Source organism: Rhinolophus ferrumequinum, chromosome 9 (genome assembly GCF_004115265.2).
Source record: "Rhinolophus ferrumequinum isolate MPI-CBG mRhiFer1 chromosome 9, mRhiFer1_v1.p, whole genome shotgun sequence".
Lineage (NCBI taxonomy): Eukaryota > Metazoa > Chordata > Mammalia > Chiroptera > Rhinolophidae > Rhinolophus > Rhinolophus ferrumequinum.
This window is the reverse complement of record NC_046292.1, coordinates 56,119,195-56,145,247: the sequence shown is the minus strand read 5'-3', so window position 1 is coordinate 56,145,247 and position 26,053 is coordinate 56,119,195. Positions and strand designations below refer to the sequence as shown.

Below are 26,053 nucleotides of genomic sequence, written 5' to 3'. Positions count from 1 at the left end.
AGCTTATGAGCAAAAATATACGTCTTTCATTAAAGTATCTTTCGATTAAATAGAAGAATTAAAACCATCTATTACTTTCTTTAAAAGATGTGCCTGTAAGCACTAAATATTTAAATTAGAAAAATACCCAAAGATGTTTCATTCTTAAAGGTTAAACATATTTAAACACTAATCACACATCACATAATGCTCACTTTTAAGAAGCACCTATAACCTTTGGATCTAACATAATTTTTATCTAGTTATATATTAAGCAAATGTTATTGCAGTCTAAGTTTTTTGAAAATTATTTATATGTAAACTCTTTAAATAAATATTTGGTTAATGAAAATATGCCAATTCCTCAACTGAGAAAATTTTAATTTTACTATAACTTAGGATAATACTTTGGGGGGAAAAAGTGTGCTTCAAAAGGCATAAAAAACCTAGATATTAATAATAAAGTACTTTTCCAAAACATTTTGATATTTTCCAATTGTTACATCACATTAAGACAGGTTATATCACATAATGTACAATAATATAACATAATGCATACATAAACATACCGTGTCTTGCTTTGGAATTTGGACTAAAACAGAAAGAAGCTGCTCTGTATCAAGAAATCTTGATATAACTGAAACAAACAAAAAATACGAGCATTTAAACTGTTCAAGTTTAAAATATAGATTATGCAAAATATCCTCAAATAATAAAACAGAACAGTTCCACCTGCAAATATTACTTGTTTTCATTGTCTTTATCTGTCTTACATGTGCCAGGAATAAAACAAGATAGCCTATTGGTCTTTTCTTAATTTTGACTATTCACAATATGCATCCAAAATTAACACTGTTAATTACCCCTTCCTTCTTAAAACTACTTTTCTGGCTTTCAGATATTGCTTACCATAATTTCCTTCCCACTTTTCCTGATACTTAAAAAAGATTAGCTTAAAAGTATAGTTCAACCACTAACCATATAACCTTCTAGAAGTTATGTAACTTCTCTGAACTTTAGCTGTTCTTATCTTTTAAATGCGGATAATGACATCTATCTCCTAGGGTTGTTGTGAGAATTAAGTGAGATAATATGTGCAAAGTACCTTGCACATAACAGAACTCAAAACTGTTATTTTATTCTTAACTCATTTTCCACCTTAGTCTATAAAAGTAAATTTATATATAATTATAATCTATCCCTTTTAAATATCTGTAGGTTGTTTTTTTTTTTACCTTAACCATTTAATATGCATGTCTTTTAAGAACGCACTCTTTTCAAATGGCTATCATCAACAAGACAAATAGTAACTATTGGAGAGGCTGTGGAGAAAAAGGAACCCTCTTACACTGTTGGTGGGAATGCAGATTGGTGCATCCGCTATGGAAGGGAGGTTCCTCAAAAAATTAAGAATAGAATTACCATATGACCCAGCAATTCCTCTCCTGGGTATCTACTGAAAAAATCTGAAAACATTTATCCGTAATGATATATGTGCTCCGATGTTTGTTGCTGCTTTATTTACGGTGGCCAAGACATGGAAAGTGTCCATCGATAAATGACTGGATAAAGAAGATGTGGTACACAATGGAATACTATTCTGCTATAAGAAAAGATGAAATAGTGCCATTTGTGACAACATGGATGGATCTTACGGTTATTATGTTAAGTGAAATAAGTCAGAGAGAAAAAGTCGAGAACTGTATGATTTCACTGATATGTAGGATATAAAACTGAAAACAAAAAAAAGAACAAGACAAACAAATGAAGAAACAAAAACTCAGAGACACAGACAATAGTGGTTACCAGAGGGTAACGGGGAGGTGGTAGATGAGGGTAAAAGGGATCAAATATATGGTGATGGAAGGAGAACTGACTCTGGGTGGTGAACACACAATGTGATATATAGATGATGTATTACAGAATCATACACCTAAAATCTATGTAACTTTACTAACAATTATCACCCCAATAAACTTTAATTTAAAAAAAAGAATGCACTCTTTTCCCCATACTTAAAATATAGTAAACTGCAATAACTATCTCTTAATGACTCACGGCTATTATCATCATTGTAACATGTGACCTCAAAAGTTTCTGTGTAGACATTGATACTTTACAAAGTGGTCCCAACCTTTTATCCTTAAAAAAAAATTTTTATGTAACTTGCTTCCTGTTCAAACTGATCCATATCTTTAGCTAGTTTTCAGTTTGCCTATCTCTGGAACTGTGCCCGCCCCTTTATAATTTGCTGCTTCTGTGGTAAATTATGTTAAAACAGTTTTAACAATTAGAGTAAATAGGTTGAGTATACTACTATTATACTGGTCAATATGACATAATACTAATATGACATTTTACATGTGATTCCATTAGTCAGACTAAAAGTCCTCACTTAGATTGACCTTTCTCTTTTTCAGTCTCTTCCTTCTTCCTTTCTCCAAATCTCTCATAACAACCAGACTGTTTTTAAAATAAGGATTTCATCATATTACTCTCTTGGTTTAGAATTGTCAGCTCCCTATTTCCTGTTGGATAAAATCCAAATTCCTTAGCATTACATAAAGGCCCTTCAATAGCTAGCCCCATTCAAATAAACTCTTATAAACTTAAAAAAAAAGAATGGAGTATGGGTGCATGCTCCAACATGGATGAACTCTGAAAATACTATGCTGAGTGAAAGAAGCCTGTCACAAAAGGTCATATACATATGACTTGAGCTATATGTAATGTCCAGAATAGGCATCCAAAGACAGAATCTATAGGGACAGAAAGTAAATTCGTGGATACCTTAAGGCTACGAGGTTGGTGAGAAGAGGGGGAGTGACTGCTAATAGGTATGGGTTTCTTTTGGGAGATTAAACCATTCTAAAATTGAAAAAATAAAAAAAGCTAGTTCCAATGTTCGTTTCTTGTCATTCCCCAAGGCTTCAGTCATAAATAACTACTGGTCATGCCTTAAATGCAGCAAGCTCTACTATAACAACATAAGTATAACTGCAGAAGCTTATGTTAACTCTACCTTTCCCAAGATCCCAGAAAAGCAAGTGTACCCTAAAAAGTAACAATTGTTCAACCTCACAGCCAATGGCACTGACACCTGATCTTTATCGCAGCCACCACAACTAAAAAATATTTTTGCTACCCCTGTGTGCATCAACATACCTTGCACAGGCATGTTCCCTTTGTCTAGAATATCACTTCTAGGATTATTCTCTTGTTGTCAAAATCCTACTCATTCCCTTAAGACAGACTGAAATATTGTCTTTGTGAATACCACGTGGATTATATCTTTATCCCAGCTCCCATCTGTTTCCATAAATACTCAATTATTAATGCATTTGCCACACTGTTTCATATATTTAGAGTTGTTTCTCTAACATGAATGTAAGATCCTTGAGGACAGAAACTTATAGCTGCATCTTCCTCATCTTTTTATCCCTAATACCTATAAAATGCTGACTACAATAAAGAAATTACTGGGCTTTTTTTGGAAAAAAAAAAAGGTTCAGATTCTCATATTTTAATAAATTATAAAAATTACCCTCCCACCCTGTTCTATGCTCATGCTCCCCTACTTTTTACATGCTAAGATAAATTACAAACTTATCTATGTTTTCAACATACAGAAAACATAGAAATGGCTGGTTTGACTAACAATATATGATGAAATAACTTTTAATATTCCTGGTACTTATGTACTACACAGAATGCCAGGTATAGGTAGACCAACAAGACATTGCTGTGAACAACAAGAAAAGGGTTACCAGTCAAAAATGGCCTCCTTATGCCTTTCCAAAAGTCTCATTAAATACACTGGAATATATAGAAAAAAGTGAATATATTAAAAAAATATTGGACATGCAGAGTCACAGTCAATATAATGCCAGAATTCAAAAGGAATTATACTAATTAAAAGGTATTTGGAATTGGACTGAGGAAAAACTGTTCATGCTGTAAATGCCTTCCAGATTGTCGTGTACCACTTCAGTTTACACTACCGGAACACCAGGAGGGGTGGTTGGCGGATGGGGGTATGGAAGACAGAAAAGACTGCTAGAAACCAGGAAATGGACTAAGAACAATGCATATAAATTGTCCTTCCACCTATAGGTTTAAGAAGAAAATTGCACTGCCATGCCAGTGAAGAAATAGAAAGGTGCCAAGGGCAATCTTCTTACCTCATGTTATGCATTGGACTACATCCCCCAATAAGATATTCTGAAGTCCTAAACTGCAGTACCTGTGAATGTGACCTTATTCGGAAATTGGATCTTTGCAGATATAATCAAGTTAAGATGTAGACATTGGGGTGGGCCTTAATCTAATATGACTGGTGTTCTTAAAAGAAGCCAACGTATTTTTTACTAATAGTTTGTATTTATTAAATTAGATGATATTCATTTACCCGACTGAAGTCCGAAAAAGAGTTCCTCATCTTGAAGTAGTTCTTGAACACAATCTAATCTCATGTTAATGGTTTCAATATCAACTAGAGGCTCTAATATATTAGAACGAAGTCTTCTGCTCCCTCCAGGTGTCTTAGTATAATTTAGAACACCAAAGAGAGTGTGATTATTCCTTTGGAAACACAAGTAAGAAAAATTGCACTAAGTATACAAAGGAAAAATTCAAGATAACTGCAATTTAACTTCATAATTAAATAATCCTACATTCTACAGTAGTGATTCTCAAACTTTAATGTGCATACAAACCACATGGATATTCTGATTCGGTAGGTTTAGGATGAGGCCTGAGATTCTACATTTTAAATAAGCTCCCAAGCATGCTGGCAGTAATGAATCACACTTTGATTAACAAGGATCAACACTATCTTCTTATACTTACCAATTTTTTTCATAGATCATTTACAATATTCAAACGAATACAAAATGTTCTAGTTCATGCTATTCTATCATTAACAGCAAAATATCAATAATCAATATAATATGGATATAATTTTTCCTGTGTGAAAAAATATGAAAACATAATGAGAATAACAAATTTATCCTAAAGTGGAAAAGAACTTCTATATTGATAAAAATAAGTATTTAATCTAATCACTTTGTTCTAATTTAAGAAGTTAGAGAATATAAGTGAAAGAGAAAGGAAGAAAATAATTTCAGGTACAGAAACTGTTAAAAAAATAACAAACAGGAATGTATAGAGAATGACCAAGTGGATTGCTTTTGTTAGATCGGTTGATAAAGACCTGTCTGTCTTTTTGGCAGTTGAGTTAAGAAGGCCCACACAAAGATGATGAAGAGATGGGGATGATGACGATGATGGTGAGAATAGCTAACATACATTGAACACTTCGTACGTACCAGACATTGTTCTAAGCACTTTACATATATTAACTTATTTAATTCCAACACCCATGATATGAGGTAGATACTATTATTAAGCACATGTTACAATGGAAGGAACTGAAGCACAAATAAATTAAATAACTTGCCCAAGGTTTCCAAATAAGTAGCAGAGCAGCAATTTCTGGCTCCAGAACGAGAAAGAAGATCAAGATTGGTGGAACTTTACAAGTAAGGGTGAAAATGGAGGTAGATGAATGAGAAGCTGATAGAAGCCAGGACACAGAAGTCTCTGTAGACCATGGTAAAGAGTCTGGATTCTATTCTACATGTGATGGGAGCCATTGGAAGGTTGTCAGCAGGAGTGTTGCAAAATCTGGTTTCTGGTTTAAAAGGATCATACTCTAGTCACTAGGTCAATAATAGACTAATTTTAGGAGGGTAAGAAGAACGCAAAGAGACAGGTTAGGGGCTACTACAGTAGTCCAGGCTAAAACGATGAAAGTATGGATTAGGGTTGTAGCCTTGGAAATGGTAAGAAATGATCCAGCATTGGTAGGTACTCTGAAGGTTGAGTCAAAATGATTTTCTGATTATTGAATCTGGATTGAGAAAAGAGAGGAGACAAAAAATACTCTTAAGTTTTAGTCATCAGAGATCCAGAATTTTGCTATATTGAGTTAAACAAATTTTTAGGGAACTACTCAAATCAAGTCCTGGCTCGGCAGTCTGTCATGGCCTGCGTGACCAGCAGGGCTCTGCCTGAGGGGGAAGGATGAGGAGATTGAGAAAAGACACAGAGACAGGAAAGCTGAGAATTCGAAGGTCCACCGTCCACGGATGGTGGAGCAGTGGCGCAGTTTTTATCATTCACACAGTTTTATACTTTCTTAGAACAATAGTCTACTCAAGTATTAGCAGAACAAATAAGTATCAGTAGAACATTCCATTCTGTACTTTGGCAAGTTTGTATGTCTGTGGCTGCATTAGTGTCATCTTGTTCTTCTTGGGAAGATTGCTGAGGCAAGGCTTCCCACGAGAATGACCTTGCAGGTGCAAGGCCTTTGTCAGCTCACAGCCTGCTCCCCACATATCCCCCTTCTCTTTTTGCTTTAAACAGTGGCCTAAGAGTCTCATATATAAAACCAGAAAAATAGAATTAAAGCAAATCCCCCTAGTCTGATAAAAGAGTCATGAATGTAATAGTAATTGTTGTATGTACTTCTCCAGGGGACAGAACCTTATGTTGAAACTTATAATAGATGGAGAACTGATGTTAAACTCAAATCATTGAATATAGCCAATTAGATGACCCCTACACGACTGTGTCTGTCTTAGGTTGTTCCTTCCTTGAGGAATCTTACCCGTCCTTGACTAGCCAGTCATCTTTTGGGGTCGAGTTCTCCAGAGGGACCCTATGTGGCTGTGTCTGGCTTAGGTTATTTTTACCCGTCATTGACTAACCAGCCATCTTTTTGGGGTCGAGTTCTCCAGAGGGCCCCTATGTGGCTGTGTCTGGCTTAGGTTATTTTTACCCGTCATTGACTAACCAGCCATCTTTTTGGGGTCGAGTTCTCCAGATGGCCCCTAGGTGGCCGTGTCTGGCTTAGGTTGTTCCTCCCTTGAGGAATCTTACCCGTCATTGACTAACCAGCCATCTTTTGGGGCCAAACAGGGAGACATGAGGTGTAAGCACAAAGGTGAGGTAAAGTCCCTGAAAGGATCAGTCTCACAGACTCTTTTGTTATCTAAATTTTTTCTGGGGTGAGATGTTGGGGCGAGGCTTCAGTCCTGAGGCCTCAGGCACCTGTCAGCCTACAACCTGCTCTCTGCATCTCCCCCTTCTCTTTTTTCTTTAAGCCGTAGCTGGTATTGATTAAGAAGGAGGTATACAAGTCGGCGTTGAATGACTCAATAGCCGACTGAAAAGATACAAAACGGAGTAAATACTAGAACAAAGATACTACATAAAAACCAGAATGAATGTCGGAGAAGGTTAAATGGGTTAAACCCCTTGAGCTGGGTAAGCAATTGTTGAGCTAAATTGGCTGGGTTGAGAATGGGATTGTGTGCATGTTGAATGTTGAAAATAGTGCCTGTGATGAGAGACTGCTGTGGAGAGCTCACAGCCCGCTCCCCACAGCAGTCTCTCATCACAGGCACTATTTATTTATTCATTCATTCATTTGTTCATTCGTTCATGTTTTACTTTTTGAGAATTTGGCTTCTGCAGGAACAAAGGAAGTGAGGAGCATACTCAACCTGCCATTTGCTATAGAAATTAACAGGTGAAACAAGGAACTGAACAGGTGACAAGTCTTCAGAAGCATTAGAGCTAGTTTGATAGTTCAGTGAGTAGAATATCCATCTTTTAACCTGATGTTCTTTAAGTCTGTAAAGACTTCTCAATTTCTCCTTTGCAACTGTAATACAACCTCCTGAAAGTCAGATATCCTATCTTTTATTTATAGCAGGGACTCAAGCAATGTTTACAATAATAATGGTAAACAATGATGACCTATGAAATGTGACAAAGTAAAACTAAGTACAAAATATTTTGTAGTAATTATCAGACTTCGTTGTTGACTTTCTAGATTGCCCTAGGTTATTATAAGTCAAAAACTATAAGAAACAATAAAAAATACAGTAAAGATACAAGATACAGAATCAGTGTACAAAACTTCATTGCACTCCTATATGCTAACAATGAAATTTCAGAAAAATTAAAAAAACAATTCCTTTCGCAGTCACAACAAGAAGAATAAAATACCTAGGAATAAACTTAACAAAAGATGCGAAGGACCTATACACTGAAAACTAAGACATTAAAAGAAATTGAAGAAGACACAAAGAAATGGAAAGAATCATGGATTTTTTCATGGATTGGAAGAATCAACATAGTTGAAATGGTCATATTACCCAAAGCAATATACAGATTTAGTGCAATCTCCATCAAAATCCTAATGGCATTTTTTAAAGAAATAGAAAAAAAAATCATCAGATTTGTATGGAATCACAAAAGACCCCAAATAGCCAAAGCAATCCTGAGAAAAAAAGAACAAGTCCAGAGGTATCACACTCCCTGACTTCAAATTATACTACAAAGCAGCTGAACAGTTCAGCAACAATGATACAGTGATTAGAAATGCATTTATTCACTCATTCCCCATCAAACAATTTAAAGAAGTGTAAAGCAAATACTCATAAAAATAATAAAATACACTGGTACATTTTGTAAGGGAAAAAAATGGGTGATCTTACCTACAGTCTTGATTATTAATTAGTAATTCAAGGTTTTGGGCTGATGATGAATCTATCATGGCTGTCTGTTCACTACCCTGGAAACAAATCTTCAGCGATTTTGGTGCATAAACTGAATTTTGAATAAATTCAACATATTTTAATAAAGCTGCAACAGCTGCAAGGCAGTAATACCTGCAAGGTGACCAATGATGTATCACTATAAATCTTTAGAATAAAAAAAATTATTACTATAAAAGGAAACACGTATTTCACCTTAATATTAGGAAAATTATAAATGTTTGCATAGCACTACTTAAATTAAAAGGAAATAAAGTATATTGAGTGTTCCTGATTTTTGAAAACGATGTAAATTACCTCTAAAACATAAAAGTTGATGAAAATAGACAATTTTCTGAAGTATGATGCTTAAGGGATAGTAGATTCCAATAAATCAAGTGTTAGAAGTCAACATTTAATGGTAATTTGTGTCAATTTTTGATGCACCAGTCTAAGTACTCAAATATTGTTGAAAGAGCGTGAGCTTTCAGGGTGGAGTCAGGAGGTCCCAGTATATAGGCAAGTACATTACGATCGCCATGAGAGTAGTCATTATGATGAACTGAGTAAACAAGGGACCCAACCTGGCTCAAAGAAAGCATCTATTTAGCCCGTTCGAAGAAATATCCGTTTCAAAAATATCCTTCCCTGTCTCATGCTCAATCTTTTAGGAGTAAAGGTATGAAGTAACAGGAACACAGCTTTAACTGTTTCACATCTGTGCCCCCACATTTCTAGTTTACTGTAGCTACTTGAGCTTTTCTCTCCAAAATAAAGTGAGCAGCAATCACTAGGGCAATAGATTATGACTAATTTGGAGAAATTCTATATAAATTAAGTTAGCAAGATACACCTCACATGTGAATTTTAGTTAACTATATTACTATTTCAATAATTACTCAGTTGTATCATGAGCCAGGCACTTTTCTAGGAGGCAGGAATATAGCAAACAACAAAATAGAGAAAAGACCTGGCCCTTGTGGAACTCACACGAAGCATTTATTACTTCTCTTAAGTCATAACTTACTTGGACTGAACCTCCATTAGGACAGTGCTGAATTCTGCTATGCATAATTGTTCAATGTACTCTAGTCCTTTTGTTTCATTGAAGTATTTCCTTTGGACAGTAGTGAAATTAACGGACTGAAAAAAAGTTTAAATTTCAAAATAAATTTTAAGTTCCATGCACTTGCCCAAAACTACTTTCTTAAACACATGTCTGTACATGGGGATTAAATATTACATAAAGTTAAATATTACCTAAACTTTATTTTTTAATGTTTCCCAGAATTTAATAAAAAGTTTTCATAGTTATTTACAAAAAAAGAATGATTGTCTTGTTAAGTGAATTATAGGCCAGTCTGTAGTTCTTATGAGAGCATGTTCACATAAAATTTAACTGAATATGTTAGAAACAATGAAAAAAATAAACATAAGAGTCTCTGCCTTCTAGTAATTTTATTCTACAGCAACAACAACACACAGGTTTTACAATCAGCCTTACATACTCTTACCATAATTGAGAAAGAGTATATCTTTATAATGTGTTAGTTGAGGAAGATGAAAACATCAATTCCATCTCTCAGATCTATGAAGTGCTATCTACATTAAGTGAATTTATTTAAAATAAAGGCAAATAATGGAATTTTTTTAAAAGAGAGAAAAGCATGAAGTTGTAGAATAAAAGGTATAACTACTTTGAATAAAAGTAATACGTAAGAAAGGTAATATAATAACACTGGACTGTGATAAAGCAGTTAAGATTGAAAAAATCATAAGCAGGCAGTTAATTTGTTATGTGCCAAGATTGTTTTAACAGTTATGTCACTTAATCTTCACAATAACCCTGTGATGTAAATCTTATTAACTACAATTTCCCTATAAGTAAAATTCTGAGAAGTCAAGTTACCTTTATAATATCATACGTTGATACATGCCAGAGCTGAGATTTGAATTTAGAATCTTTGACTTACAAAGTCCATGTTCCTTTCACTTCATACTGCTTCTCATTTAATGATGGTCTTTTTATGGTAAGTGTGGCAATAATGACAATAATAATATTGATTTTTTTCCCCTCTGTTTATAATACTTTTACCCCAAATACTTCCATGGCTTGCTCCTTCACTCTGTTCAGGATCTTGCCTACAAGTAACCTTTCTGATGAGGTCATTTATGATTGCCCTCCATAAAATATCAATTCTCTATGAGACAGATGCTATTAAGGTCCCTATTTTACTGATGAAAAAATAAGCTCAAAGAGGTTAAGTAAGGTAACTTGCACAAGGTCACTGAGAATCAACCAGAACAGTCCAACTCCTCTATTCATAAACGTTATTATACTAATACTGCCTTATGTCTCAAGTGTAGTGGATATACATTGTTTTTGCTTTTGGAGGACGCATCTATCCCACATTCTACATGGTTCTGTTAAGACTGTCAATTACAGTACTCTGTACCCCACAGCCAAAACCACATGATCTGGAGTTAATCAATCATAGTGTCTCTATCCACAGAAATAGTGATTAATTAGCCTAACACGTGGGAACATGAACAAAGGAGAACCAGTCAGGGTCCTTCCCTGGAATTCATATATGAAGAAAGAAGATCTGTTTTCTCTGAGTTGGGTTAGCTGAGATGACATTAGCCTGGAGCCATCAGCAATCATTTTCTTAAAGCTCACAAAGGTAATCTACTGGCAGTAGAAAAAAAAGATGGTGGTGGGGATGAGAGTAGGGATAGCATCTATCCAACCATTTACATAAGCCAATAAATTTCCTTTTTCACTTAAGCTAGTTTCATTTGAATTTCTGTAATTTGCAACCAAAAACTTTTTAATCAGAACGAAATAACAGAAGTTAGAGAGGTATACATCAATAAGGGTGATGAAACAAGTTAGAAGTAATGAAGGAAAGAAACAACAGATAAAGAGACTTGTTTAATAGAGACAACAGCTTTACAAGAGGGACTATTTTCTGGCAATAAGTCAAAGACAGCCGAGCTACACAGGATCTCTCAGAGCACCACAACAAATCTTACATGACTGTAGATGCTGTATATATTTAGAATAAAGAACTCATTGGACCCCAAACCTCAACTTGGTTGCAAAAGTGTTATAAAGTCTGCAAACAACAAAATACAGTATTTGTGAAAATAATTTGCCCCCATCAGGAATTATCCCAACTGCAATGCTGCCTACTTGGTTTAGAACAACAGCCCCCATCTCACCAAACAGTGATTTGCTAGAGGGAAGAGATAAACTACATGGTGAAAAGGCCCTTACTGAGGTGAAGTACATAAGGTTCCAGAACACTAACTATCTGTCAGAGTCCCACAGATGGACGCTAAAGTAGTAGTAATTATGAGGCAGTACATACTGCAGAGGAAGCTGAAACAATTGGTAATGTAGATCAAATTCTCTAAAGGAAATGTATTTGTTGATAGCGGCTATCCCCTTAGAAGAGTAAGAACTTCAATTTCAGCTAGTCTGCCAGCATAATAACTAGTTTCCACAAAGCTACACCTAAGGAAATCCATGCTTTCTCTGAGGGTCTGCCTCCTATACACTCCAAGAAACCTCCTATTACCTAAAACATTTTTCCTCTTATTTAAAGTAAATCAAGGGTGCCAAATCAAATAAATGGATTCCCTGTCATTTTGATTATATGTATTAATAGTCCTTTAGATTAGAACTTGTATTGTGTGTGTGTTTTAGGGTACTACATACATAAAGTTCCTCAAAGTATTATTCGTTAGAATATTACAAAATGGATTTTAAAGAAAATCTCAAATGTTACTGTTGAGAATAAAATCACTTACCTTGAAATTTTCTGTGATCAGAGTAAACAACTTGGTTGAATTCCCCACAACACAAGCAGTATTTGACATTATTATTTCCAAAGGTGATAAAATTTTGAGTTTTGTGATCACCTAAAATCATTTGAATAATCAATTTCCTAAATGTAAGCTTAGGAGTCTCTAAAACAAAAGTTTCATATTTTTTTGAGAGAAGTACTTAAAATTAATTCATAGAGATACAAAATTACAACTGTTCTAATTATATATTTCAATTAAAATATATTTACAATGGTTTTATATTAAACATATATATTTTATATTTGTAATCACAAATATAAAATATTTCATAAACATAGGCTATATTTTACTCACAATAGTTTGTAACAGCTCTAAGCCCAACCAATTAATTTGAATTTATCAAATATGTATTCCTAAATTAAGATTTTTTTTTTTAAATTCTTCTATTCAGTATTTTGTCCATCGCTATGAAAAAAATTCACTCTTTTTGAGTAAAGCATGTTAGTAACTGGTTTGGAAAACAAAGATTTTTGAGTAGTGTACTAACCATTTGACTTGTCCAGGCCATTCTTCTATTCTAGATCCCAAACTTTCTAGCCTCCCGCCAGCCCTGCTCCCTTCAGACTGTCTAGCCCCCACCATCCAGATTGGCATATGCCAATAACTCGGTCTATCCTGTTTGCTACTGTTTCTCCTCACAGGGATTTTGTGCAATTGATTTTCGTATACAGACAAAGACTTAAAGTTTGAAAGCCAAGGGACATTCTATTAGCAACCAAGGACCTCAGTTCACTCCTGAAGTGATTTTCTCTCCAATTGCAAGTTTTACATGTCTTCCTGTTCCTAGTTGTGCCACTAAATGTGTAGACAGTTACCACCCTGAGGTTCTCTTAATTCAATATACTCTGCAATATGTATAAGAAAAAAAATGTAAAATAAAACAAAAATTACCCAAACCAAGAAAAAAAAAGTCAACAAAAAAAGAAACAGAAAGAGAAATAATAAAGGGGGAAAAAGAAAAAAACATTCAGTAGCATAACTATGGTGATAAAATCAATAGGACCACACTGATACAGCTTAGAAGATGAAAAGTAAAAAAAAAAACAAAATCAAAGATGAGAAACATCTGTTTTCTGCCTTATCCTTTTCATAATATAAGGTATATTTCTTAGAACTACTCTAGACACAAAAACTCTTAATCAGTTTGTCTAACATTCCTGCATATTCCTGTATACTCTAAGAAACCTCCTTATTACTTAAAACATTTTTTCCTTTTATTTAAAGTAGATCAAGGGTGCCAAATCAAATAAGTGGATTCCCTGTCATTTTGATTATATGTATTAATAGTCCTTTAGATTAAAACTTGTACTTAGAATGTACTTTAGGGTACTAAATGTTCCTGTTTTATAAAAACTTTTTTCCTATTCTTTTTCAATTGTATAAAAATGTGAAATGCTCAAGAGATGAAGGTAGTATACAGCATTAATATAATTTAGGTTGTTAGGTATATTAAAATTTTAATTATTAGGTGGAGAAGGAAGCTTATATACTGGGGAACCATAAAGGAGAATTAGAGAAAGAAATTTGAAAACACTAAAAATATATCATCTTTTTTTTAATAATAGTAATTGAGTCAAATTACTTTTCAGAATACACAGAGTAGGAGTAGACTACTTCTACCTGTTAAGTCAAACATATTCCTGTGACATTAGACCAGTGGTCCAAATTAATGAGTAATAGGAAGTAAAGGCAAGAAGAGACTGAATTATGACTGAGCTAAGAGACCAGTTTCCCTTAACTCTCAAAAATAAAATTCAAATACAGTTCAGTAGAAATAACACTTTGAAGACAGCATTATTACATGTATTATCTTTGGAATAAGTCCAGAATTTATTAAGATATTAATTTTAGAAACTCATATTAATTTGGAATGCTTAGATAACAGCAAAATACTATTTTTAGGACTAAATATACTCAAAAAATTAATATCAGATGTAAAACAATTTTATCTTAATTCAGACTAACGTTAGTACAATATTGAGTAACCTGTGTTCTACCAAAAAGTAAACTCGTAATCTTGAAAATCTGAATACTGCCCACTCGATCAACCATTATCTAGGATTATAAATAGTTACCTTTGCATATGTTGTGTTGTCTGCAAACTGAGATAATATAATTTGTGGGCTTTTTAAATCAATACTTGCCATTCCTATTTCCCCTCTGGCAAGTCCTCTCCCTTCTACAACAGCTACAATAGCTGATGGGGAGTGTATAGAAACTGCAGATGAGGATGTAGCTGATAAAAAAAAAAAAAAAGTATAAGCATTGATCATTTCTAATTTTTTTTCTTATAAGATCTCAAGACATCATGCCTAGGATGTGGCCATTAATACCCAAAGAAATAACCTTATTTTACTCATCAAAAAATAACTGTCATACCCAGACAAAATGAAAATGTTATTTCTCAAAGTATTTTGTCAAAACTTCACTTCTAGAAATAATAAATTTATACACTGCCTTATTTTGTATTTTACTGAAATGCAGCCATAAAAGAAACACTGAATTTAGGATCAGAAAAACCTATTCATTTTACTCTGTCATTTAAAATCTATATGAATTTGAGCAAATTGTTTCATAATCATTAGTCGCAAAACATAATGTAGTAACTGCCCTGTAATAACTCCAGAGTGAGCTGAAAGGATCAAATGCAATTACATATATGAATGCATTTTATAAAACATTATACTATTCATAAACTCCAATTATGAAATATCTGTTCAATGTTGGATATTTTATTGATGTGCCAAGAATGTTCTAAGTTCTTTATTTTGATTAACTCATTAATTGTCACAACAATTCTATCAAATAGACATCATTATTTTATCCATTTACTTATAAGGACACTGAGGCATAGATGAAACTGGTAGAGTCAGAATTTGTACCCAGGCAATCTGGCTCCAGAACTGGTGCTCTTAACCACTACATACATGTATGACTGATTTTGAGATCTGTGCCTTACAAACTATGGATATTCAGGTAAGTTGTTTAACCTTTCTAAAGCTACCACTTCTTATCTATAAAATGGGTATACAAAACCTTTTACACAAAGTTGTTATAAGAATTAAATGCAGAGAAACACTAGAGATCTTGCTCCCAGGTATATGTCATCAGTTTGGTTTAAATAAACTTTTATACAAATTCAAAACAAGAAAAAAGAATTGAATGCACTAATACAGAAGTGTTTGTAAAGTACATGAATTTATTTAAATATAGAGCATTATTCATGGATTAAAAAAGCAGGCTAAAAATATCTAAAATTTTATTTTCGAAGAAATAAAGTTATTTTTTATTTCTTTGTCAACATTTCAATATACCCCTTTTCTTCCCTCCTTCACCACCCTGACCTAGATTCCTTCTTTCTTTTCTATTCTTCTATTAGTATGTCTATAAAATTATACATTTATGCTTAGTCAGTAGCCAACTTAATTTAAAAAGTTCATTTAAAAATCTACTGTCTTGATCTCAGAACCTTTTGAGCAAGTTCCAGTAGAAATCCAGTACACTCAGAAGATATTTCCTTTAAACTTCTAAAAAAACATTTAGCTATTCTGTTATAAATAATAGTATAATGACTTCCTTGTGCATGAAGCTTTTTTCTTTCTCTTATTATTTCTTTAAAGTGGATCCGTTGAAGTCAAATAAAGGTAAACTATTTTTGTTTTTTATGGATCTTACATATATTGCTAAATTTCTTTTCACAATTGCACCAATTTTTAATACTTACTGTATCCTTACCAAAACTGATTTCTGAAATGCATTATTATTATTGGCTAATTTAATAGATTGGTGCTTAAATTTGTGGGGTTTTTTTTAGTTATAAAAATTGAACATAATTTTAATACATCCATTTGTTTTCTATATTTTCTTTTGAGATGTTTACACCCTTTTAATATAATTTTTACAAGGTCTTAATGTTTTCAGTCTATTTTTATGAGAATTTTATAAGTCAATGACAATAATTTATACTTGCTACTAATCTTGATTTTTTTTTGATATCTCAAAGATTTCTACTTTTGTATAGATAGTATTTTCTTTTATAAATTTTCCCATTGCTTTTCTGCTAAGAAACTCCTCCTTTATTGAGATATTTGGTATACATTACTGTTTTCTTCTAAGTTTTTGAATTGTTTTATTCATTTTGATCTTTCATCTGGGCAGAACTTTGAGCAGTACATTTGGTTGTTCACATGTCTGGAATGAAGATGACCAGAAGTACAGATTTAGACTCACTCATAAGCAGTTTCTAATGGTATAGCTGGATGATCAGGAACTTGGAAAGAAAAGGATTGGAAGATGGTGACAAGAAAAGCTGGTGAAGAAGTATGTGGATGGATCTCTTAGAATGGGCATAAACTTTGATGGGCATTAACTCATTATCATATTTCTTATTTCATGTGAATACTCTCTAAGGAGACTCTTAATAACCAGGTGGACAAAATGATACACTCTGTGGAGGTCAAGTAGCCTCTATTCCCAGCCACCCCAGTGCTTTTGCAATAGACCCACGAATAAAGTGGTCATGTTGGCAACTTTCTCTTACCAAAGCTGATCTGTTAACCACACTGCGGAGTGCCTAATCAGCCAATAGCAGAGATCAACATTAAATGCCCCAGAAAGCAACACTCCCCAGGAAAACAGCCCACCACCTTAGGTTCATTACACTGTATTTCTTCTATCACGGAGGGGGAAAATATTTGTCCTCACTGGAACAAATACATATTCTAGATACGATTTGCCCACAATGCTTAAACCAGCATCACCATCTGTGAACTCTTAGAATGACTTATCCACCATCATGGCATTTCACATAGCATTGTATCTGATCAAGGAACTTATTTCACAGCAAAGGAAATACATCAATGGGCTCATGCCTACTGAATTAACTGGTCTTACCACATACCCCATCACCTAGAAATGTCTAGCTTAATAGAAAGGCAGAACTGCTTACTGAAGACTCAGTTATGGTGCCAATTGGAAGACAACACCCTGAAAGAATGGGGTTCTTTCTTAGAGAATGAAATATATATTTTGAATCAGAAATCATTATACGATTGCTGTATTCCTCATAGCCAGAATACACAGGTCCAGGAATCAAGGGTGGAAGTGGGAGTGGCTATTCTCACTATTACACCTACTAACCCACCTTAAGAATTTTTGTTTCCCATACTGGAAACTTTGAGCTTTGCTGGCTTGGAGATCTTAGTCTCCACAAGGTTATTAGTTCCACCAGGTGACAAAACAATGCTTTCACTGATTTGGAAGACGACATTGCCAACTGGCCATTTTGAGTTCCTTATTTACACTACTGAACCAATAGGCAAAAAAAAAGGGGGGGGGTTGGTATCTATGAATGGAGTGGTCAATCCTGATTACAAAGAGAAAATCATGTTGCTATACACAAAGGAAGCAAAGTGGACTATGTATGGAAGGCAGGGCATTCTCTGAGGCACCTCTTAGTATTTCTGATAATAAAGATTAATGCAAAACCACAGCAACCTAAAAAAGGCAGGATGACTAAGGACTCAGACCCTTGAGGAAGGAAGGTTTAGGTCACCCCTCCTTTATTGCTGAGGATAAGGGAATTATGAAATGAGTAGTATAAGAAAGAAGCCACAGATATAAACTACAACCTCATGACCAATTACAAATATAAAACCAAAACTTCAGTAGCTTTGGATATTTTCTCTATGCTTTATTACATCCATGTGCTTATTTGTATAAACTAAGCATTTTCTTCTCTCTCTTTTCAACTTTAAAAAATTTTGTACAAAAGTTATTGGATGGTAACTTTACAATTTAGTTTTTAGATAACAGAATATTCAGTGGGACCATGATTGAATTGGGGATAAATGATATACAGTAACTATTGGGACTATAAGTCTTCTAATTTGGGGACACAGTGAGAATTTCCTTACTCATAAGGATAGATGTTAGGCAGAAATATAGTCATTTTGTTGTAAAGGAGTCCAAATGTGTGTAAAAGGATACATAGGGAAGTTGAGTGGTCACAGGAATTATGCCAGTTATGCATTTGTCACTCAGCTCCAGATTCCTCCTTCCATATAAGCTCAGCAATAAGGGACAGAATTCCTATAAGCATTTCTGCTTTCAAGTGTGCATAATGATAACCTTTCTCAGTGGAGAGCACCAGGGGGACTTTGCAGGATGAAGGGCTCTCTTGCAGTTTCCACTGCAGCATGGTAGGTCAGCAGTGTAGGTATGAGGACATCTGGTGGTGATACGTCCAAGCCACACACCCAGAATGTGCTGTCCCTTGGTGATCTCACAACCTCAGTGTGACGTGGTAATAACCCTCCCACAGCCCTCTCGATACAGATATCCTGCACTCCAGCCCACTCTTTCTATTCCTTCACCCTCTCCTCAAGTTTGTCTCCCCTAGTCCTTTTGATGCTACCACCCTCCCAACAGGGAGACTATACTCCTGGCCTCCCGCCCATACTGGAGCCCATTTCCACCATACATCCACATGCCAGCCACCAGCTATAGTTCACCTATGCTGCCTGCTTCCTGTTTGCCCTATACAGTGAACCAGCTCTGGCCTGGCGAATCTGCCGACTCTGCCATTCAGTAGGTTCACCTTCCCTTTCTCCAATGAGATCTGTACCCCAGCCTTGGAGATGGGTCCTGGAGGGACCTATGTTCAAGTATGATATCTTGGGACTCCCCTCAGCCTTCAAGTGCCTTATAGTTTTCTTATATCCTACAGTAACTTTTTTATCATAATTTAATAATTCTTTATATTAAATCCCCCGTTTAAGTCACTGTATGATTCTACCTTCAGATTGGATCCAGAATGCTACAGTCTCTGCCTTCATGGAGCGTATAGTTCAGCAGAGAAGACAGACAATTAAAATAGCAATATTATTAGTAAAATACAAATTGAAATGGGACCATATAGCAAGGAGACTTAACCCAGACTTACAGAATCACAGAGGCTTTCTGAAAGGAGTAACACCTAAGCTTAGACTTGAGAAATAAGTAAGAGTTGACTATATGAAAAGGGGAAGAATTTTCTAAGCAAAGGAAATAGCATATACAAAAGAGAGAACACCATGTTCAAGGTATAGAAAAAAGTTCATAATGCTTAAAACATAAAATACAAGTGAGAAAATAGTATGAGGTGATGCTGGAAAGGCTGACTAGAACTATATCATGCAGTCCCTCATAAACTATGTCAAGATATTTAAACTTGATCTTAACATCAATGGGGAGCTAAAAATTATCAGAAATAATAAGACTACAGCAACATGGTTATTATGGGCTAAATCGTGCCCCCCCCCAACGCCCCAAATTAATATGTTGAAGTCCTAACCTTTAGGTTCAGTGGGACCATGACTGAGTTCAGAATGGGACTATATTTGGAGATAGGGCCTTTAAAGGGGTAAATAAGGTTAAATGAGGTCATTAGAGTGGGCCCTAACCAAATATGACTGGTGTCCTTAAAAGAAAAGGAGATTAGGACATACATAAGCACAGAGGCACGGTGTGAAGAGACTGGAAGAAGACAACTATCTGCAAGCCAAAGAGAGAGGCCTCAGAATGAAAGCAATCTGCTGATATCTTGATCTTGGACTTCTAGCCCCCAGAACTGTGAGAAAGTAAATTTCTGCTGACTAAGGCACAAAGTCTATAATATTTTGTTATGGCAGCCCTGGCAAAATAATACACTGGTCGACTATAAAAATCAATTTTATGTCTATATATCACCATAGATACTTAGAAAATGTAATTTTTAAAAGACGACAATCGCCACAAAAATTATAAGTAGCAATAAATCTAACAAACATATATAAAATCTGTATATAAAAAATTATAAAACTTTTCAGAAAAACATTATATAACACCTAAGTAGAGAGGTATCCCACACTCATGGATAAAAAACTCAGTATTTCAATTCTCCCTAAAAGGATCTATTGATTCAGTACAAATGCAATGTCAATCAATTTTTCAATGTGCTGTCGGTGATACTTGATAAATTGGCTTAAAATTTATATGAAAGAGCAAAGGGCCAAGAGGAGTGAAGATTCTTCTGAAGAAGAAAGAGATAGTCAGTGAAGGATAGGGTGGAGGGCTGCTGTCGTAAATATCAAGATATAATATAAATCTAAAGACAGTGTGGTATTGGCAGATATAATGACTCATGGAAGTTAAAAGAGAGGTAGAAACAGAACCATATATATGTGGGTCTATGATATATGACAAAGGTAGCATTCCAAATCAGTGGAGGAAGGCTATTCAAGAAATAGAAATTATCTCTATATTAAAAACTTCAACGTGTAATGCAAAACTCTAAAACTCTTGGAAGAAAATATAGAATATTTTTCTGACACAGGACAGGGATGAAGTTCCTAGACAATACAGACAAAGCAGTAATCATGAAAGAAAATATTGATAAATTTGATTCCATTAAAATGAAGAATTCTGACTTCTGGTAATGGTGGACAAAGTTAATTGAATCAATCCTCTTGGTGAAAACAACAAACTCCTAGATGAAATATAAATATAGAAACATACATGCAAAAATCATACAAACATAACAAAAATACATACAAACATACAAAAAAGTTCTTAAAAGAATTCAAGATAAATACATGTGTTTAAGTGTCAGGATATTTTGAATTATAAACTTTAAATGTGCAGTTTATTGTATGCCAACTATATCTTAATAAAGCTGTTAAAAAATACACTATAAGGTCACACTGATACTTCCAATTTACCTTTAAAAAAGAATTAAAAAGCAGATAGATACTCAGGAATATCTGGTCACACATCAAAAAAAAAAAAAAAAATACAAAAATCCAGAGAGGTAAGCCCAGCAAAAAGTAGCCAATTTTTCTTTGAGGCCATTTGTCTATATAAAAGTTTGGAAGTAAAATAAATAAATAAATAAAAAGAAAATATATACTATATAAACACTAACCAACAGAAAAGAAGTTGCTATACTAATAACAAACAAAATATACTTTAAGGCAAAAAGCATACCTAGAGATGAAAGTCATTTTATAACAAGATATAAAAATGCTAAATTTTTATGCTCCTACTAAAATAGCTTCAAAATATATAAAACAAAAAAATTAAGAGAACCAGAAGAGAAATAAATAAGTCCACAATCATAATGGGAGATTTTAACATATCTCTATGGAAAAGTCAGTAGTGATACAGACTTAAAGAAATTGCTATACAGTATACACACACACACACACACACACGCACACACAGGCACAGGGTGCCAAAAAAAATATACACATTTTCAAAAGGAAAAAAACTGTATTAAAATTGTAATTCTCAATATATACCAATAACAAAAGATGAATACGAGTCCTGTTTGACTTCTGCAATTAGAAGAGGTGCTCAAAGTGGTTACCATCAGCTTAATTTTAATACAGCTTTTTCCTTTCTTAAAAAGTGTATACATTTTTTTAGCTCCCTCTGTGTGTATAAAATATATATATATATATAATCGTAAAAAAATTATTTTTAAGCAGATGCAAAACATGTACTTAAAAAGATATGTTAAATTAAGAATTTCTATTCATCAAAGGACATCAAAAAGAAAGGAAGACAAGCTACAATCCTAGAGAAGCTATATACAATACATATAATCATCAAAAGGTATAGTATTCAGAATATATAATTTCTACAAATCCAGAAAAAGTAAACCTAAAGAAAAATGGGCAAAAGACATAGTCATTTTACAAAAAATGGAAGCTATATGGCCCAAAAGTATACAAAAAGATAATCAACCTCATTAAAAACCGGGAAAATGCAAACTCAGACTACCAGTAGTATTTTACAAATGTTAGACTGGTAAATATTGTGAAATCTGACAATATCAAATGTTGGAAAGGATGTAGATCAACAAGTATTGTCATACACTGCTAGTAAGAAAGCAGTTAGTAGAACCACTTAGAAAAACAATTTGTAATGACAAATTGTAATAATAAATTGTAACGTATACATTCACATACTCTGTAACAAGGAAATTCCACTATATGTACCTTAGAAAATGCCTACACATGAAGGCCTATTTCACTCATTTTCCCCTCAAGAAAATCTAGTAGATTTAGATAAAAGCTAAAATTTAAGTATTATTTAAAAAACTACTCAATAGCATTATCAGGATCAATTTTTAGATTTAAATAAACATGTATAAAAGGAAAAGCTTTTCCTTTCTTAAGCTTTTGGCAAAATGGTGAAAATAATGTAGACCTTCATTTATTAACAAACTGCCAGACACTATGTAGCCTTATTAACCGTGTCTCAAATTTTGGATATGAATAAATTGATGTATTTATCTTTCAGTCATTCATCTCAATTACAAATCACTTCAAACTAAACTTAACCACCCTAATTTATAATTTACAAAACTTTTAAAGTTTTAAAAGTCATCTAGGTCAACATTCCACTCATTTTACCTGAATATCCCATTTGTGGTGTCCAACTTTTACAACCTAATCTCTGAGGATTTCCAGCAGACAATGGAGTTTTTAGTGTTTGAGGATTACTATCTCGTGCAGAAGATGAGCTTGTACCAAAAGTCAAATTTGATGCAAATGTGTTTCCTGCATAAGATCTTTTGTTCCCAAAGTATGAACCTAATTCGAAAAATTAAATATCTGTTATTAAAGGTTCAGAATTATGCAATGATAAATCAATCCCTATAATTTATACCATGTTCACTTTCTATAAAATTTCATCTGCTAATGATTTTTAAAAATATAACAAATTATGAAAAATGACATTATTGATAATCTTGTACTAAAACATAAGGAAAAGTTTGCTAATGTGGCTTTTGCTTCTAAAAGTTCACTAAGGCTACTCTTGCTAAAATTGTAAACTACCTTCTAATCTTCAAATACACAAAATGTTTACTTTGTTAATTAGGAGACCACTTTTCCTCTGTTGACTTCTTCATCTAAATTCTATTCTCCCATGTAAATGGTACAAAGAAAGTTTTAGACTCACTTGAATTCAGTTCCTTATTTAGGTACTTACCTATTGCTATGAGATATTACCTATTTTATAGGATTGTCATAAAACTTGAAAGAAAGTACAAAAACATCTTAGCAGAGTGTCTTGTCACACAGAAGTTCTTTTAAAACATAATGGGGTTCTTTACTCCTATTTCCCTTGATTTCCATACAACTCTATCTTGGTTCTCCTTAGACAACTTGCTTTGTTTCCTTTGCTAAATACTTTTCCTCTGTCTGCCTCTTAACTGTTGACTTCCCAGAGTCCCGTACTTTTTGCACCATCTATCACAAATCGACATTATACATTTTCTCTGGGCATCTCATCTATTAACTTGATTTCTATTAATATTTATTTCCTGAAAACTCTCATCTTCATATATAGCCATAACTCCTCTCTTACACTGTAAACCACAGGTTATCAAACATTTTAATAAGAGATCAGATGGTAAATGTTTTAGGCTTTTTGGGCCATAGGGTCTATCGCAGTTACTCAATTCTGACCCTATGGCAAGGAAGCAGCCATAGACAATATGTAAATGAATGAGCATGGCTGTATTTCACTTTATTTATGGATACTGAAACCTGAATTTCATATAATTTTCACATTACAAAATATTATTCTTCTTTTACTTTTCATCCCTTTAAAAATGCAAAAAACCTACCATTTGCAACGATATGGATGGACCTAGAGAATATTCTGCTAAGTGAAATAAGTCAGACAGAGAAAGACAAATACCATATGATCTCACTTATATGTGAAATCTAAAGAATAGAATAAATGAGCAAACTAATCAGAATCAGTCTCAGAGATATAGAGAAAAACCTGAGGGTTGCTAGATGGGAGGCGTGGGGATGAGGGAGAAGGTGAGGGGATTAGAAAGCATAAATTGGTAACCACAATATTGCCACAGGGATATGAAAGAGTTTGGGGAATGCAATCAATGATGTAAAGATTTTATAGGGTGTCAGACGGGCACTTGTCTTATTAGTGAGACCACTTCCTGGATGGTGTAGATGCCTGACCACTGCACTGTACACCTAAAGCTGAATAATATTGAATGTCAACTATAATTTAATATATGTATATAATTACAGGATGTAGAGTACAGCATAGGGAATAGACCCAATGGAATTGTAACAGCTATATATGATATCAGAGGGGTAGGAGATTGGGGGAGAGGGGTTATCACTTCATGAGGGAGGTAAATGTCTACTACTTTGTTTTGTACACCTGAAGCTAATAAAAAGAAAAAAATGCAAAAAACATTTCCTAGGTCTATACCTGCATTATTCAATATAGTAGGCACTTGCCACATTAAATCAGAAATAAAATTAAAAATTCAGTTCCTTAGTCACATTAGCCACATTTCAAATGTTCAAAAGCCACATGTCGCTAATGGCTACCATATCAGACAGCATTGATATAGAATATGTCTAGCACCACAGAAAGTTCTATCACACAGCGTGGCTCTAGGTCCCTATGTCTAACTACTTTTTGGATGTAAACCATTAGATACCGTCCCCAAATTTTTAAATGTCCAAAAGTGAACTCATTATCTTTCCCTCAAAATTTCTTTCTTTACTACCAGTGGTGGTCAGCTGTACCATCTTGTACCCTTTCACACAAGTGATAAACTTAGGAGTCATTCTTAACTCCTCTTTCATCAATCCTAACAGCCAATCCGTGACCAAGTCTTGCAATTCTTTTTTAATATCACTAAAATTCCTTTCTACCTCCACTCCTACTAGCCCATTTTAAACTCTTATCTTCTTCAGGACTTTTGCAAGTTTCCTAATTGTTCTCCTTGCCTCCAGTATTATGCCTCTCTAATACAGTATTCATATCACAACCAGTGATCTTTCTGAAAAAGGAATTTCAGTATATGTCTCCCTTTCTTAAAATCCCTGTGTCCCCATAGCCACCATGAGATAAAATCTAACTCCTTTGTATGGGTACCGGCAAGAATCAGATGACATATTCAAAATAGTTTTTGGTTGTTTTGGGGGGCGGGGGGGTTGCACCATCTCTGCCACCAATGGTATGTATACAAACCTACAAGACTAGAGATCATCAAGGGAGTGGATGTAGTAGATAAAGAGAAAACATCTTAGAATTGAGCACTGAGGCACTTCAATGTTAAGAGAGTAGGAATCAGGGAAATAGCTGGTGTGGTATGGTGAGAAGCAACATAGAGAGGGGGCCTAGAAGGCAAGGGAAGAACATATTTCAAGGAGTGTTGCAAAATGCTGAATTGTTGATAATTCAAATAAGATGAGGTATGAGAACATACCAACGGATTTACCAATGTGGTGATCTGAACCCAAGCAATTTCAGCAAGAACTAGGGAAATGCGGTAGGACTACAAGGAAGCTCCAAGGGCCCACTTGAGGCGGGTAATCAAGGACTTAAGGGAACACGTTATCAACATTGTGATCTTCTTTAGCCTTGCTCAGCTGTGTGGGTATAGATGCTCATTAGTGGAAGGGATGGATTTAACCAGAGTTGGGTTCTACTAGGTGAAAATAAAGGGATTCAAAAGTATATGGAAAAAAGTAATTATAATGATGAACCATAGAATTTAGGATTCCTAAAGACGT

At 34.2% G+C, this 26,053-nt stretch overlaps 1 protein-coding gene across 1 annotated transcript in view; it reads right to left on the bottom strand.

The window, feature by feature from the left end:
* The window catches only part of MSH4 (mutS homolog 4), an 85,715-nt gene that overhangs the window by 56,123 nt on the left and 3,539 nt on the right, over window positions 1-26,053 (bottom strand). Inside the window, exons 2-8 of the mRNA XM_033115144.1 lie at window positions 22,898-23,077; window positions 14,537-14,697; window positions 12,405-12,515; window positions 9,616-9,731; window positions 8,550-8,723; window positions 4,388-4,560; window positions 549-616 (exon numbers count right to left, since the gene is read on the bottom strand). Of these exons, the coding sequence (XP_032971035.1) occupies window positions 549-616; window positions 4,388-4,560; window positions 8,550-8,723; window positions 9,616-9,731; window positions 12,405-12,515; window positions 14,537-14,697; window positions 22,898-23,077 (983 nt within the window). The remainder of the gene's footprint in view (window positions 1-548; window positions 617-4,387; window positions 4,561-8,549; window positions 8,724-9,615; window positions 9,732-12,404; window positions 12,516-14,536; window positions 14,698-22,897; window positions 23,078-26,053) is intronic.